Source organism: Mugil cephalus, chromosome 5, assembly GCF_022458985.1.
Source record: "Mugil cephalus isolate CIBA_MC_2020 chromosome 5, CIBA_Mcephalus_1.1, whole genome shotgun sequence".
NCBI lineage: Eukaryota > Metazoa > Chordata > Actinopteri > Mugiliformes > Mugilidae > Mugil > Mugil cephalus.
In genome coordinates, this window is record NC_061774.1 from 2680285 (window position 1) to 2694806 (window position 14522).

A 14522-nucleotide genomic window follows, 5' to 3' on the forward strand; every position below is an offset into this window, starting at 1 on the left:
GCTTATCACTTACTTCACTGGATCAGGTTAGGTGTATATGCTAGAACATATATAGGCTGTTCCCTGTGGCCACACATTGTGACATTCTCTGGAAGTTAGAAAGTTAATACATGTACCCAGCTGTAAGCAATGTCTGTAGTCCAGAATATATTAAAAGTCTTATTAAGGGACTAATGAATAATTAGACAGACAATAGACAGTCTTGCCATTTCATTATTTTCTTCTCAGATGTTTACTGAAAATAGCTGGATGTTTATGCAATCTGGTACATAAAAGAAATTATACCACTACCCGGGAACAGTGAAATAAATTAATATTTTCTGCCTCTGACATCTCATTTAATGTCTATTATGGACTGATATCTAAATCTAATCTAATGTGACACAGAAAGTTGCCACCGGCAATTATGCAACAAGGAATGAAATAATATCAAGAAGCACAGGTCTGAGATTCAATGGTCAAATTAAATCAAGCCAGGTTTTCTCTATAGATAAGTCAACTGTAGGCTTAGACAACAGAGATACAGCACGAGCTTATTAAGATGGGACAGTGTGCACTCTTGATGTTCACTCTACTGTGCACAGCTGCCCCATTTCTAAGAGCTATGAGTCACAGCACGCCACTTTTTAAAGCCACAGGATACATTGCGGTTGATTACAGTTACACTACATTCTCTACCTGGCGCCTATCTGAAAGAAATGAGCGCAGACGAAAGTAGCTCTCAAATGAAAAGGCCTATCACTGAATTGAATTATATAATAAATGACTATACTGTTATTTGTCTGTAACTATGCACAGAAACCATGCCATCATCTCTACACAACCAATGAAAACAAACACACCCGCTGGCATCATCGTAGCAACAACAAGGTTTGGCACAGACTTGATCTCACCTAAACAATAGTTCCACCAACTCCCTTTTCTCCAACAAACAAGCCCAAACTCCATTTAGAGTTTCTGACTGTCACATCCCCGCCAGATCCATTGTGTTTCAAACAAAAGCCCCAAAAAACACATTTTACTCCTCCTATCTTTCTTTTTTCTTTATTTCAACTGCTGTAACTAACTTCTCCGAGGCTTTTTACTCTTAAGTCTGTAACCAGGCTTAACTCAAAGTATCTGTGTGAACACAAGGTGCGCGTGTGTGTGGGAGATAATCCCCTTCATGAGGTTTTGTTCACAAAGAGCCATCCCCAGTGTAGGGCTGGACTGGAGGTATGAGTTGCACAGTTACATCACACACCAGCTTCTTTTCTTATGCTCCTCCCAGCCTCACCACTTCTCTCTCCCTCCCTCTCTTTCTGTCTGCTTTCTCCCTCTCCTCTTCTCCAAACCACCCACTTTTTTGCCCTCTCTCTCTCTCTTACATAACAAATGTGGATGACTGCATGGATGTTATGTCTTTACAGATCTGTCTCACTGTCTCTGTTTACTCCTTCTTCTTTTGCTCTGTCATTCTTTCTCTTCATAAAACTAAACTGTCCATCATGTGACATGGCAGACAAATGCAAGGGAACTGAAAGACAATTCTGAATACGAAAAACAAAAACTAAATTCAATGAAAGAAATAACTACTTGAGCTGATTGTTGTTCCGATGCTCAATTACAATCTAAATGAATTTTTTTTTTTTTTTTACAAGACACAGGTTTGGAAAAACTTCAAACTTATTTTTGAACATTGCAGATAATGACCCCAAGGACTCAAAATAACAAGGCCAGTAAAACTGGAGCAAAGTGTCCGAAGACACAATAAAATCAAAAGAGAAAGAAGAATAAAAGATAAGACACAGAACTAACAATGCAATAAAGCCGGCAGGTGAAACATTGAACAGGTGATTGGCACATAAAGAGACACACAGCAGTTTCTTTTCCTGTTCTAGCCAGACTTTCACAATGACCTTGCTTTCACTTGTATATTTAAACATTATCTTCACAGCCTCCCTGCTGTGCTGGGACAATGCACTCTCAAATGTGACAGGATATAAAGCAGCACACATGTGAGATAGCGATCGAGTGTTGCCTCATAATTATTGTGTTTGCGTAAATGTTATCGCATAATAATACAATGTAATCAGGCCACTGTAAGGTTAAATATTAACCATGCCTTTCTATGTATTGTGTAGGAAACAATAATACATAACAACGGAGATAAAATATTTGGCGTGATCTCATTTAACATTTCTGCAGAACTAAAACTATGCTAATAATTTAGTGCCCTGTATACAGTGTGTGTAATTATATGCTATGCTTGGGCGGGGTTCCTAGACTCTTCACAGAAATATTTTGTTTACATAAGAACTTTCTGTTCTTGTTGTGATTCACTCTGTGCAGTGCAACAATAGCAAAGACGGTGGGTGTAGCTGAATATAAATGATATTTACATTCCTACACAGCCCAAGCTTTGTCTGATCAACTGCTAATTAATAAGTCTGGGTGGGATCTCTTTGTTTGATTTAATCCCTGTAAATGCAAATCCTAACAGTACTGCAGTACTGTGGGTAAGAGGTCAAAACAATCAGTACTGTAACTCCTATGATCTGTAATAGTTGAGCTTTTACTTCTGGTGGAACAAATACGTGTTAATGATTTGTAAAATAAAGACAGCGTGTGTTTTGTTTTTTAACACTGTAGTAGTAAAAAAATATTTTCCAAACTCAGAGATATCTAGAAATGCATATTTGTACTTAATTATGCATCTCACATAAAGCTTCTTTTTTCTAAAAGCAGTTTGACAACATTTAAAAATTTGAATCTTTTGCTTTCGATGAAAAGATTTGCCTGCTGCCTCTGTGTGTCATCCAGAAAGAATTTCCCTCCTGACCCTGGCACAGTTAAATACCACATTCTGTTGTGTGAGTGCCATTAAAGAGGAAGTGGAAAAGGCAGAGGAGGAAGACAAAGGGATTCTGACGGCTTTTGTAATTGGACATTTTCAGCAATGTTGAAACAATGAATTCCTGTTTTTATTGTTTTTGCATCTATGCAACGATGAGTGGATTGTTGATATTTTCTTGTATAGTTTTATTTGTTCTATGCTTTCTTTGCAAACTGCAAGTCAATACATCAAATGTTAAAAAAAAAAAAAAATGCCAAACTACAAAGACCCCTTTGAGAGGATGTGTGGAGAATAAAAATAGATCTAAAAAAAACTCTTTATTGATCCCTGAGGTGAAAGGAACCACTACAGCAGGAGGGAAAAGAAGGGGAGACAGGAAAGACTCATAACTGAAATAACAAAGAAAAACACGCCCACAAATGTGACAGCCTAAACATTTCCTACATCTCCACCATTCACTAGTGGTATCGTTAATAAACCCATATCAGATTATACCAAAAGATACATACAAGTGACATATGTTTACTATTTTTATGATACCATATACTGGTTCGCAGTATGCAGGACTGAGTCAGACTGAGAAGAAGAAGCTATAAACAAAGGGCCCAACCTGTTCATTAATGGAGCTGTAGTCATTGGTGGTAGACACGTCATCGTCCTCCGAGTCAAACAATCCCTCCTGATTGTCCAACAGCTCTACCAGGACTCTGCTGACAGACTCCTGGTCCCGAAGGTCCTCTCCTTCTGTTGACAGGCTGCAGATGGAAGACGACAGAAGAGTATGTTGGATTGGCTGTTGCACACTGCTTCCTACAAGAAGTTAATACTTACTGTAGCTTAGACTCTTGTCTTTTAAACCTAGGTTTGCATGTGTCTGCACATGTCGTTGTGTGGCTGTACTGCTGTCAGTTCAATCTGTGGCTGCATCAGCTGTGTTATCAGGTGTAGTAAGCAGTTTAGACTTGTGCGTTAAGTTGATGCAGAAGCTACACTGACAGCGCAGAAGCCTCTAAGACCGTAGCACCGTAACTGGCAAACAACTCCCCAGAAATGCAACACGACGTTGCAAGAGCTGTGATTGGTTCACTTGGTAGGGAATTATTAAAGCATGTTTCTGCTTAGTAATTCCAGCTGCTTCTCCATGTCTGCAATTGGCAAATTGATTGTTTTGGATCAATGAAGATGATACACATTGAGGAAAGCTTAATTTAGGAGATTCAGAGATACAAACATTTGTATGACTCATCTTCTGTGAAATTTCAGAAAAAGTTTTAGTCGCCATTGTTGAAAGTGAAGCAGGAAGTAGAAACAAAACTCGACCGGCAAAAAAGACACACGAGCCTTAATGGCTCACACCGGCGCTGGCTATGTATGTAAGTATGGGCGTCTATGTCCCACGGTACTTTAAATAAGGCTTAAACTTCATGGTGTTTTGATGCTAGCCCCAGTCAAGGTGTGTTTAAGACACCATAACTGTCTACTGCTCAGCGTGCAAATAAAAAAAGGCTGAATCATAACTTAAACGTACTTGTGGTGAAAATAAATGCATGTGGTTGTCATTAGCTTGTGGTGTTTGACAGTTTAAAGTAGGGAGCTAAAAAATAAAAACTTACTGGAAGATGTCTGGTCCGAAGACGGCGGCCAGCGCCCCGACATTCCAGCTCTCCTGCTGAAGTGATGCCACACTGGCTAGGAAGCGACACAGGAAACGCAGCAGACCGTAGTTCAACTGGGGAAGCTGCTGCAGGAGGTACTTTAGGTTTCTACACAGCTCCTCTTCATTGCTGTAATCTGGGGATGTTTAGGAGCAGAAAACAAGAGCAATCGCTTATAGTTTTTATTATTGCAATCAGCATAGTAGACAAAGTGAAGTGAATCATGGGTTATCAAGTTCTTCTCGTCCCTTCCACTGATGAGACACAATATTTCGTTTATCCCTGTGTACTGAAAATTAACAATAAATAATCTTAATATTCACACAGATAAGATTTAGTTCAGTCTTCCAGGAAAGGATACATGAGGAGAGGAGTAAATGTGCAAAATAGTTAATTATTTATAGTGTAACAGAGACATTATACAATATAATAAAATGAGGAATAAACAATATGACACAGGACGTCCACAGACCCACAACCCCTTTCTACTGTAATCTGCATGACAGCAACCAGGACAGTCATCACTAAGGGATTAGACCAGATTATCTGTGACAGAAACAGGAAAGAGGACCAGAGCAAAGACGCGAAACAAAAACGGAAACGGCGCAAACGTTGAAATGAGAGATTTGCGGAAGTGATTAGACACCGTCCATTAAATCATTTATAATTCCTTTACTAATACTGACTGTGTTTCATCTGCTTGAGGTTAATACTATGAATTATTTACTTAATGACTACAGCAATTTACATAATCATGTTTTCCTTGTTTTTCTAAATTTTGCAAAAAAGTCTCAGATTACAGAAGAAAGAGCTGCTCTCAACAACAAGGAGACATCAATAACACAATGTTACATTGTGCATTTAAAAGAGTGTGTGCAGACAGGGCAGAAACGTGATGACTTAAGATAGATACAAAGAGAGAGATGCTATTCAGGTAGTTGAGATGTTTTAGAGCAGTGGTCTGCAGCTTAAATATAACCAACATCTGCATACAAGAACAAAGTACTCAAAAATCGGAAGTGGTGGATAACAGTGTATGCTCTGCATGTTTTTCATATAATTATGGTCAACTCCTCTTTGACATGATGTATGGAGAGCCCAGACTGGGGTTGAAAAGAAAATGTAGATTTTTGCAATTTTGCAAACACATGTTAAATGTAATGTTAAAATCAACAAAGAAAAGACAAACAAATGGATTAAAGTCGGTGGTTTTTTTGAGGAAAGTGGAGAAAAAGAAATGGTGTGTCCTTGTCACACACCTTGGTGCAGCTGTAGTATGTGTCCTTGTATAGCCGTTGGGATAACGGGCTCAGGAAGCTCCTGCAGGAAGAGTCGGAGTAAACTGACCGCCGATGCCAGGTCTCCCTCTTTCTCTAGCTCTACCTCCTCACCACTGTCGTAACGCTGACGCAGCCAATCCACTCGCTCTGCGTTGCCATTAACCAGAAAGAGTCCCTCCAAGTCCAGATGACCTGTTGACAGACAGCATCAGAGAGTAATGTGAGGTTATTCAAACTTCTTAGCTGCTAAGATACCGCGAAGTACAACATTTAAGCTATGGTCACTAATGCCGTGGAGGGATATTTGTGTAAGTAAGGGCTGATTATAGTTATGGTTATGTCCGGGGGACAGATGTGCTCTAGGTTGGCACCCGCAATGACTAACGTCAGTGTTTTAAAACCAAGAGTAAACCTTAGAGTAAATTGGATGATACTTCTTTTACTCTTAACTTTAGTTTCCATTATTTTTCTCTCAGTGTTTTAAATTGGACCAACTCTTGTGATAATACCAAGTAGTGTGAATAAATGCAATATTGCTTAAATTAGGCGTTAGACTCGGTCTCCAACAATGCTGCTATTATTTTGGTCTACAAATGCAGACATAGAAAGAAGGCAAAGAAGTACAAAGACGTGCATTTGTGTATAAAGCTGTGTATGCATACTTGACCGTTATCATGACCATCCTGACTGTTATCATTCCCATATGTGACAACATCACCAAGCGTTTGTGATGGAAATGATAGCATCAGCAAAGCCTGTCAGGGCCTTCGATGCATTTTATTTTTAGAACAATCATGTGTGTGTTTTTACATAACATGCCGTCTTGTACGCCATGTTGGTGTTTTGTACGTTGTCATATGAAGTTATTTGTTTTTTTTTACACCTGTAATTATTACTGCTGGTAGGTACTATGCAAATAATCCCCAACATCTGCTTTTTGATTCGACTGTACAACCAGCCTGTTTTGAAGCACATTGATGTATGAAGAGCACCTAAACTAATTACTACTGAGGATCCAGGGATAATGAGATTTTGGTACACGGGCTATAAATCTAAATGACTCAAATTATCTCGAGTCTGAACCAATGGTGTTCTTAGCACAAAGGTTATACGAGGTATATAACAATATAACACAAATACAGATGGGGTTATTTAATCAGTAGCTACAAGACAAACTAAGATAAATTCTTGCTGTGCCAAGATAGTTTAATATTCAACTGGTGAAAGAGTCATTTTCAGAACAACACATGTCAACCTGCTCTTTTAGTAAATGACATAAGAGCACCTAAACTGATTAATAACAAGGAAACTAGTTCTGTCACATTTCAAGTAATTATTAGTCACAATAGCTATTGTAGGATGGGTGGATTTAAATAGGGAAAGCTTAAAGATATTTAAGACACGGTGTTGCAACTTGCGGATTATGAAACGACTGCTTGGTGAAGCCTCTTTGCTCATATTCACTCCCTGGTTTCTCATCCGTTAACAAGACAGATAACACACTGTTCAATTCCAAATGATTAACAGGAGTCCAGAGGGACATATTCAAGATCCACAAAGTAATCTAAATGCAAAACAGTAGAGTTACACAGACTAACGGCTATTACACTTGTAGGTAGAATTAAATGGCTGCGGTCACAAACATAATACTGGGGCTAAAAACTTAGACAAGTCCCCTTGGATCCGTTTTACAACTTTAGTCCAGTTTAGTTTTTGATCAGTGTCCTCTATCAATATTTCATTTTCATAAATATTTACAACACTAAGAAAGATTAGGGTCCTTTGGCTGGCTGAATAACTTCCTGACAGCCAGCAGCACTCTAATTAATGCACCAGCTGAGACCCTGGAGGATTAAAGACTTATTACATAACCTCGTACGGCTGGACAGTCTCCAGGTCACACAGTAACCGGCCTGACTTGTCACTTGACATTTACGCGAGATCACCTGAGGAGATCTGGGCCGACAAACCATTCTAATAATTTACAAATGTCCACCAACTTGACGGGTTTGACAAGTGTCTCTGTTTGGCAAGTAAGGAAAGGAAATCAGAAAAGGAAGCGTTTACTGTTGTTAAACCCTAACTGATGTGTGTTTGACATCTTTTCTATATGGACTGACTGCTTCAGAACACAGAATTTTAAGCATTTTGTGGTCTTACCAGTAATTCCCTATCATCTTCAAATCATTTATTGACATTTCATCATTTTCAGAGTGACATTTCAACATTTAAGTCATGAAGACACAATTTTACACTGTTATCTAATATCAGACCTAAGTATTTTTGCACAGACCAAGGATAATGAGATTTTGCTACACTCACATTTGTATCTTGAGTCTGAACAAGAAAAGCGTTCTTAGCACAAAGGTTTTATTAAGTATATAACAATACAACACTAGTACTGATGGTGTTATTTAATCACCACCAATAACTACAAGTCAAACTTAGATACATTCCTGTAGTTAGTTTAAAGATAGTTAAAGTTATAGTTAGTTTTAAATTCAACTGGTGAAAGAGTCATTTTCAGAACAAGACATCTCACATGCTAACCTGCTCTTTTAGTAAATGACATAAGTGGTTTGTGCTCTGTGAAGCTTGAACAGAAATGTTCTAGAGAGGATATGGGAAAGGCCCGGGGCCAGCACTTTGGTAGGTGGCTCTATTCTGCTTTTACAAGTGGAGCTGCAGCTGACAGAACTGTTACATAATGACAAAGGGAGCCAAGCATGGAGCTGTAGGCTGGTGCCTCCAGAGTTTATCATAAATTGGATCTCCACAAACGACATATTTTAGTGTTATCGCAAGGCAAGGTCAATCACTGCAGGTCAACAGAAGCAGGACATCACATGAAACATCACAGACAGCAATCAGATGTAACTGAAGTAACAAATACGTAAGTTATGAAGTAAATGAATCTGTGACACATGAAAACGTCATGAATGTGAACGTCAGTATTCATATAACATGAATATTGAACCAAGTTCTGTTTTTAACTATTTGCCTATATGCATGTGAAATCAGCTGCCCTTGTAATGGATGTGTGTACGTTTTGTATTGGACACATCTAAGTGTATTTGTGTCTGCATGTCTCCATCTCTCACCATGTTCCTCAATGTAGTCGACAATGTGTTTCACCAGAGCAGGAACCTCATGGCCGCTGATTGTGTGTGTCCGTGTCACCTCCTCCAAAGGAACGCCAAAAACCCGTGTGGTGCTGGCTGAGCTCCCACCCTCGTTGCCTGGCAACGGGGACACGCTCTTCCTCATGGCCGCCTCCTCCTCCACCTAACCACAACCCCGCCAAGACCTCACGTCTTGAAAAAAGAAAAAATATATAGGAAAATTAGACAAAAAAGGAATTGGTGGGATTTAAAAAAACAAAAAAATAAACAACCCCGCATGAAGTCTCACTTTTGATCTTCAGTCACTCGTACTGTAATCCGAAGAGTGGCGATTACACATGATGACTGAGTGAGGTGCAAGAAAAGAGACTAAAGGACACTAGCACATGCTCTTTCTGTGCTGTTCACAAACAAAATAAGCCTCAACATAAAGGAGTGGCCAGTTTTAGTCACTGCTGCACATCAGTGAGTGGGAGGGGAGAGAGAAAATGGACAGCAGCAATAGGTTAGTAACCTGCAGAGGTATTTACACCTGGACTGTGCAGAAGACAGAAGAACAGGTAGAGGAGCAGGAATGGGAGGAGTGCAAGAGAGTGCACATACTGAATTTAATAATTATTAGACACAGCTAACCTAAAACAACAACCGTACCTAAAAGCCTACCCTCATTTTTGCGTAAACTAATTCAAGGACATAAATAATATGATCGTTTTGGTAGAGCACTGACTGGTCCATAATCCAAAACCAATGTGTGAAGAAAAACATCAACTGTTTTAACTGATGAATCAATTATCATAAATACTACTGTTAAATTGACTATTGTTGGAGTGCTTATTGTGTTATACTGAGAGATGCTTATATTTTTTTTCTCCAAGTTTACATCAAATAGAACAGATATAGATATAGATGAGACTACATATCAGAAATACAATCTGTGTCATTACTACCAATGTTGACTCCAACAATAAAGTGACAATTGAGTACAGGTGTGTGTTTTGGAATGAGAAAAGACTTTGATATACATATACAAGCAATCTGTCATCAATCTAAAACTGTTGTTTGTTATTAACAGGCACAGCTGTCATGTACCTTTTTAAAGCACTAGTGAACTGAGTGATATCCTGTCTGTATTAAATGAAGCATCTGATCAGCACTCGCTCTCTGTATAGTAATATTATATCAACTATTTGTTCCCACTGGAGATATTTTACATTACATGAAGGGCCATTATCATGAAATGAAAATTTCCATCCCGCTATTGTTTGTCATGTCCTCGGTTAACATCAGTCCATAGTTGTTATGCAAACGGAGAGCCGTCAGCAGTACAATGGAAATGAATGCAAAATAAGCTAAGTAAAGCAAGAGTCTGCAGGAGCGACTTCTTTTTACAGTCTGACTGATGATGGTGAGCTAGTGGGTAATCTGAATGCAAACAGTAGCAGGTGGCACCCAGTGGTCAGCAGAGGAGGAGGAAAATCTAATGTAATCTGAATTTGTTCCACATTAAACTGACAGTATATTGAATGACATCAGCATTTTAAATGTATGAATGGATTAGCATTGACTGCAACTACAAACTGTGTATTTTATTGCTATTAAGATTTACAATAGATCAGAAAAACTGACTCCTTGGGGTCACATAAATACATAAAAGTAAATTTACAAAGAATACACTGAACACTTGCAGATACTGCTCAAAAATAGATACACACATACTGAGTAATAGGGGGTTGTCAAAAGTGGATTTTTTCTACCCTATTTTCTCTCCTACAGTATTTAGCTCTTTACTCCACCTTTTGACAGACAGTTTTAAGTTTGTTGTGGTTCACGATCAATTTTCAGTGTAACTTAATGGGACATGACTGTTTACTGTTATAAGGCCTTGATGAGATTCTGTGCATAGTTAAGTGAATCACATTCACAGGCCATGGCAGATGACATCAGTTGTAAATATTTAAGGTTCTATTCTGTGACACTTTTATCATCAACCTGTATTAGACTATGCATGGTGTCTTGTCTTCTTGTATCTTAAAGTGAAGTGACAGGAAGTCAACTTGTGCAGAGAGACTGTCAGAGACGAAGATGAAAATGGTGGGTCACCAGTATAGAAAGTTTCTTGGTATGTCGCAAGTGCAAGTTGTTTTTTTTCTTCATGAGATCTTGCGCTTTCAGATGTGATGGTATGATAGTCAAAATAAATGACAGCATTGTCCAAAGTTATTAGTTGTGAATACGAGCCGGAAACTGTATGAGTTCCTTTTCTATTATCACCGCTGAGGAATGACGTGGGCCCGTGTTTGTGTATACTCACCGTGTAGCAGTGAAAGTGTGTCCTATCCGCTCCTCCCCTAGCCAGTAAACCACTGAACCATCTATGGCTGCTTCAGGTTGTGGCAGAAGATGAGCCGGTAGTTCCTCATTGACGGACCGCAAATCCCTCGAGCAGGATTCCCTTCTAGCTACACTGAGGAGAAACAGAGATGAAGGAAGAAAGAAAGGGTGAGGGTTGGGGAAGAGGGGAGGAGAGAGGAAAAGAAGAAATGTTTGGTATGGTTTGCCTTTTTCCACTGCAATACAATATAATAATGCCTTAAGCCATTTTAATGGCACACAAATGCAAATGCATATTATGTTTGTAGTCATTTTGAAAAAAAAATTGAGATTAGACAAGAAGAAAATTGTGACAAAGATTTTAGTGATAAGCAAATTAAAAATAACATCCTTATTTCAACAACTTCACAAACAGCACCGCAAATAATGAGGAATAACGTCTATCATTTAAAAAAAAACAGCACAAATTCATGTTAATTGATTACAAAAATCACAGACAAGTATTAAAATTAGCATCTGGACACACCTTTAAATTCACACATTCTGTGCCACAATCACGCAACCTTCACTTTCAACATTCCTCCATCTTGGATTACACAACAGAAACCCTGTTTGAAATGCCAAAGCTATCAAAGAGCTGCCAATAAAAATCTCATCTTAAGATAACATCCAGGTGAAAAAAACACTGTTTAAATGCAGTGTGTAAATTAGCTAAACCATGAGCACAATATTAGGGAGGTGAGTTGTGATGACAAATGAAAACAAGGACAAATGAAAACACATAAACCTAATACTGAAAAGTACAAGCAAATTTCCCATTGTGATTTTCTGTAATTTCCCTCCAGGTTTTCCATTTTCTCTTATTATTAACTTGCTTTCTTTCTTAGTTGTCTTCATCCCCTGCTTCCTCTCTAATCTCCTCTTGGAGGCTTGAGATGTCACGCTGTCCAAGAGTCTTGCTGGAAGACTGACTGTAATAATTAAAGCAATACATGCTGTGCCTATGTGTACAACATGTCTGGACATGACCATGTGCATAAACTGTCAGATTCAATCTGTGTATGTTAGCTGCTATTAATTGCTGCCACTTCTGTGTGTGTGTGTGTGTGTGTGTGTCTTAACGTTGCTATACATGTTAACAACACCTGTGCTTGTTTGAGCTGACCAGTCATCTGAGACAGCCGGCATGCTCTCCAGTATGTGCACTAATTTCTATGTGCAATAAATAATTGGCGCCCGTTTGTGTGTTTGATGAGACGGAGACGTCTTTTGCAGCCATCTCTGTTGATTTAGCTGGCCATTCGGGGAACATGGACATGTGGTAAAATATTAATAACACTACTTTTGAGAATGTTCTGAAGTCAGAAATAATAAATGAGAGAGAGGAGCCAAAAGAAAATGTCAGGAAGAGGTGATGAAATGGGAATATTTTTACCGCTTTATTTAGATTTTTGATTCTTCAAAAACGGCGGAACTTAAGTTAGGTTACCTTTGTTCTTGGCTACAAAAGTCTTGAATGATTTTTAATAAGTGCATGGTGCAAGTTGGAGTTTTGTGCTTTCAAGGGCAACTCTCATTCTCGCCTCATTCTTCTAGATCCACCCAGCTCCCTACTCTTTCCTTTTTCCTTCTGCTCTCTTATATCCCCTTCTTCCCTTTCATTTACACTTATTCTCTGTGTTACACAAGCCGTCCGACCTACTTAGTCCGCTTCACCTTTATGTCAAAAGGATGACGAAAGCAGAGACGAGGAGGAACAGAAATTGCCATGACAGGAAAATACTGAGATGAGGAACATAAATCTTTGCTGAAGGTCCCTGCTGGTGTCTGAGCCATTCGCACCTAAACCAGCTCAACACTTTAAAGGGATGAAGAGTCGCTCTTTTCTTTCAGATTTCTTAGAAGTACCTGTCTTCACAGAAAGAATTAAATTGCTATATGACAACACTAACATACTGTGCTCGACTAGAAAATATTACCATGTAAAACATGGTACACATTTTGTAAATAACAAGCCTTTTAGGAGTTTTGGCAACTTTGACACAAGAATAAAAAGTTGTGCCATGGCATGAAAGCTGTAAAACTGTGGTCTGTTAAATGCTTTAATCTATTCAGAGTCCACAGTTAGAACAAATAGACTGACTAAGCCCTAATAATAAAATGAGCTTTTAACTTTATGGTTAATATAAAACCGAAATCCTTGTCAGGACATTCCCAGTACCCTTTTTTGTGGGAGACCGTGCTGATTTTGCACATTTCTTCATAACCAGCTAAACACAAGACATGATTCTATGCAAATTACTCTAATTCAATTAGATTCAGATGCATATGTATATGTGTTTTTGTGTGTAACAGCATGACATTCATTTCATCCTCTTAATTAGCAATTTATTTTTGGTCAAAAATGCAGAGAATGTATTACCTAACACTTTTGTTGGTGGCTTAAGTTATTTCAGGTTTTCAGTCTACATATGAGTATTAAATGGGGAATTGAAGAGTCTGTCTGCTCATAAAGATTTCCGGGTTTAAGGCATTTTTCAGCCCCTAGTCTCTCCAAAACCAACAGAAATGGCACTCTAAGCTCCTTTAAAAGCTAGACAAAATCCCACTGTTGCTGTTGAAACTCTTGTTTTGTGTGGTTAGAGCCCTTACTAGTCAAAACCAAAAGAGGCACCATAAACCAGACAGGGTTTAGCAAACTAATATGAAAACCTGAACTACTGCACACCATTCACAGTTGTAAAATGACTGTTACTCCCAACAAGTTAACAGACAAAAAGGCACTGTACCCGAGATTGGCAGTATCCGGGCCGCCCTTTCCACGCTTTACACACTTGAGCGTTATCACCCAGGGGGACAAACACTGAAGACAATAACACTCAGGGATTAGGGAACTCAAACCAGCGCCTTGTCTGCCATGAAAACTGACCCTAAAAGGCCTCTGTAGTGAGGGTTCGCTCGGTAATGGAACAGTCTTGAATTGCTTAGTTCTTTCTGTCCTTCTGTGTCTTAATCCCAGATATCATGCTTGACAACCTCCTGCCCAACAATGAGGGACACTGTTAAAAGGAAAACTGAGAGAATCAAGGCACAGCGCTACAAGAGAGAAAAAGAAAATGTCAACGAGAACAAGAGGAGAAGGAGGGAAAGTAGCCAGCTGAGAATAGAAGAACAACACAAGGAAAGTGTATCAGGAGAGACTTCACTAAAGAATAAGACCTACTACCAAGTGGACTAATCACAGCTCTTGCGGTTTGACTAGTAACATTTCTGGGGAGGTACACGTCAGCTACGGCTT

At 38.9% G+C, this 14522-nt stretch overlaps 1 protein-coding gene across 6 annotated transcripts in view; it reads right to left on the minus strand.

Annotated features, from left to right (window-relative positions):
* Nucleotides 1–14522, minus strand: part of fam13b (family with sequence similarity 13 member B) — a 59552-nt gene that overhangs the window by 32398 nt on the left and 12632 nt on the right. For 5 of the 6 annotated variants that reach the window (XM_047585892.1, XM_047585889.1, XM_047585894.1 and 2 more), the window contains exons 2-6: nucleotides 11205–11357; nucleotides 8873–9085; nucleotides 5751–5963; nucleotides 4450–4627; nucleotides 3447–3591 (exon numbers count right to left, since the gene is read on the minus strand). In XM_047585892.1, the coding sequence (XP_047441848.1) occupies nucleotides 3447–3591; nucleotides 4450–4627; nucleotides 5751–5963; nucleotides 8873–9038 (702 nt within the window). In that variant the 5' untranslated portion in view covers nucleotides 9039–9085; nucleotides 11205–11357. The remainder of the gene's footprint in view (nucleotides 1–3446; nucleotides 3592–4449; nucleotides 4628–5750; nucleotides 5964–8872; nucleotides 9086–11204; nucleotides 11358–14522) is intronic. The other variant, XM_047585891.1, reaches the window with a different exon arrangement.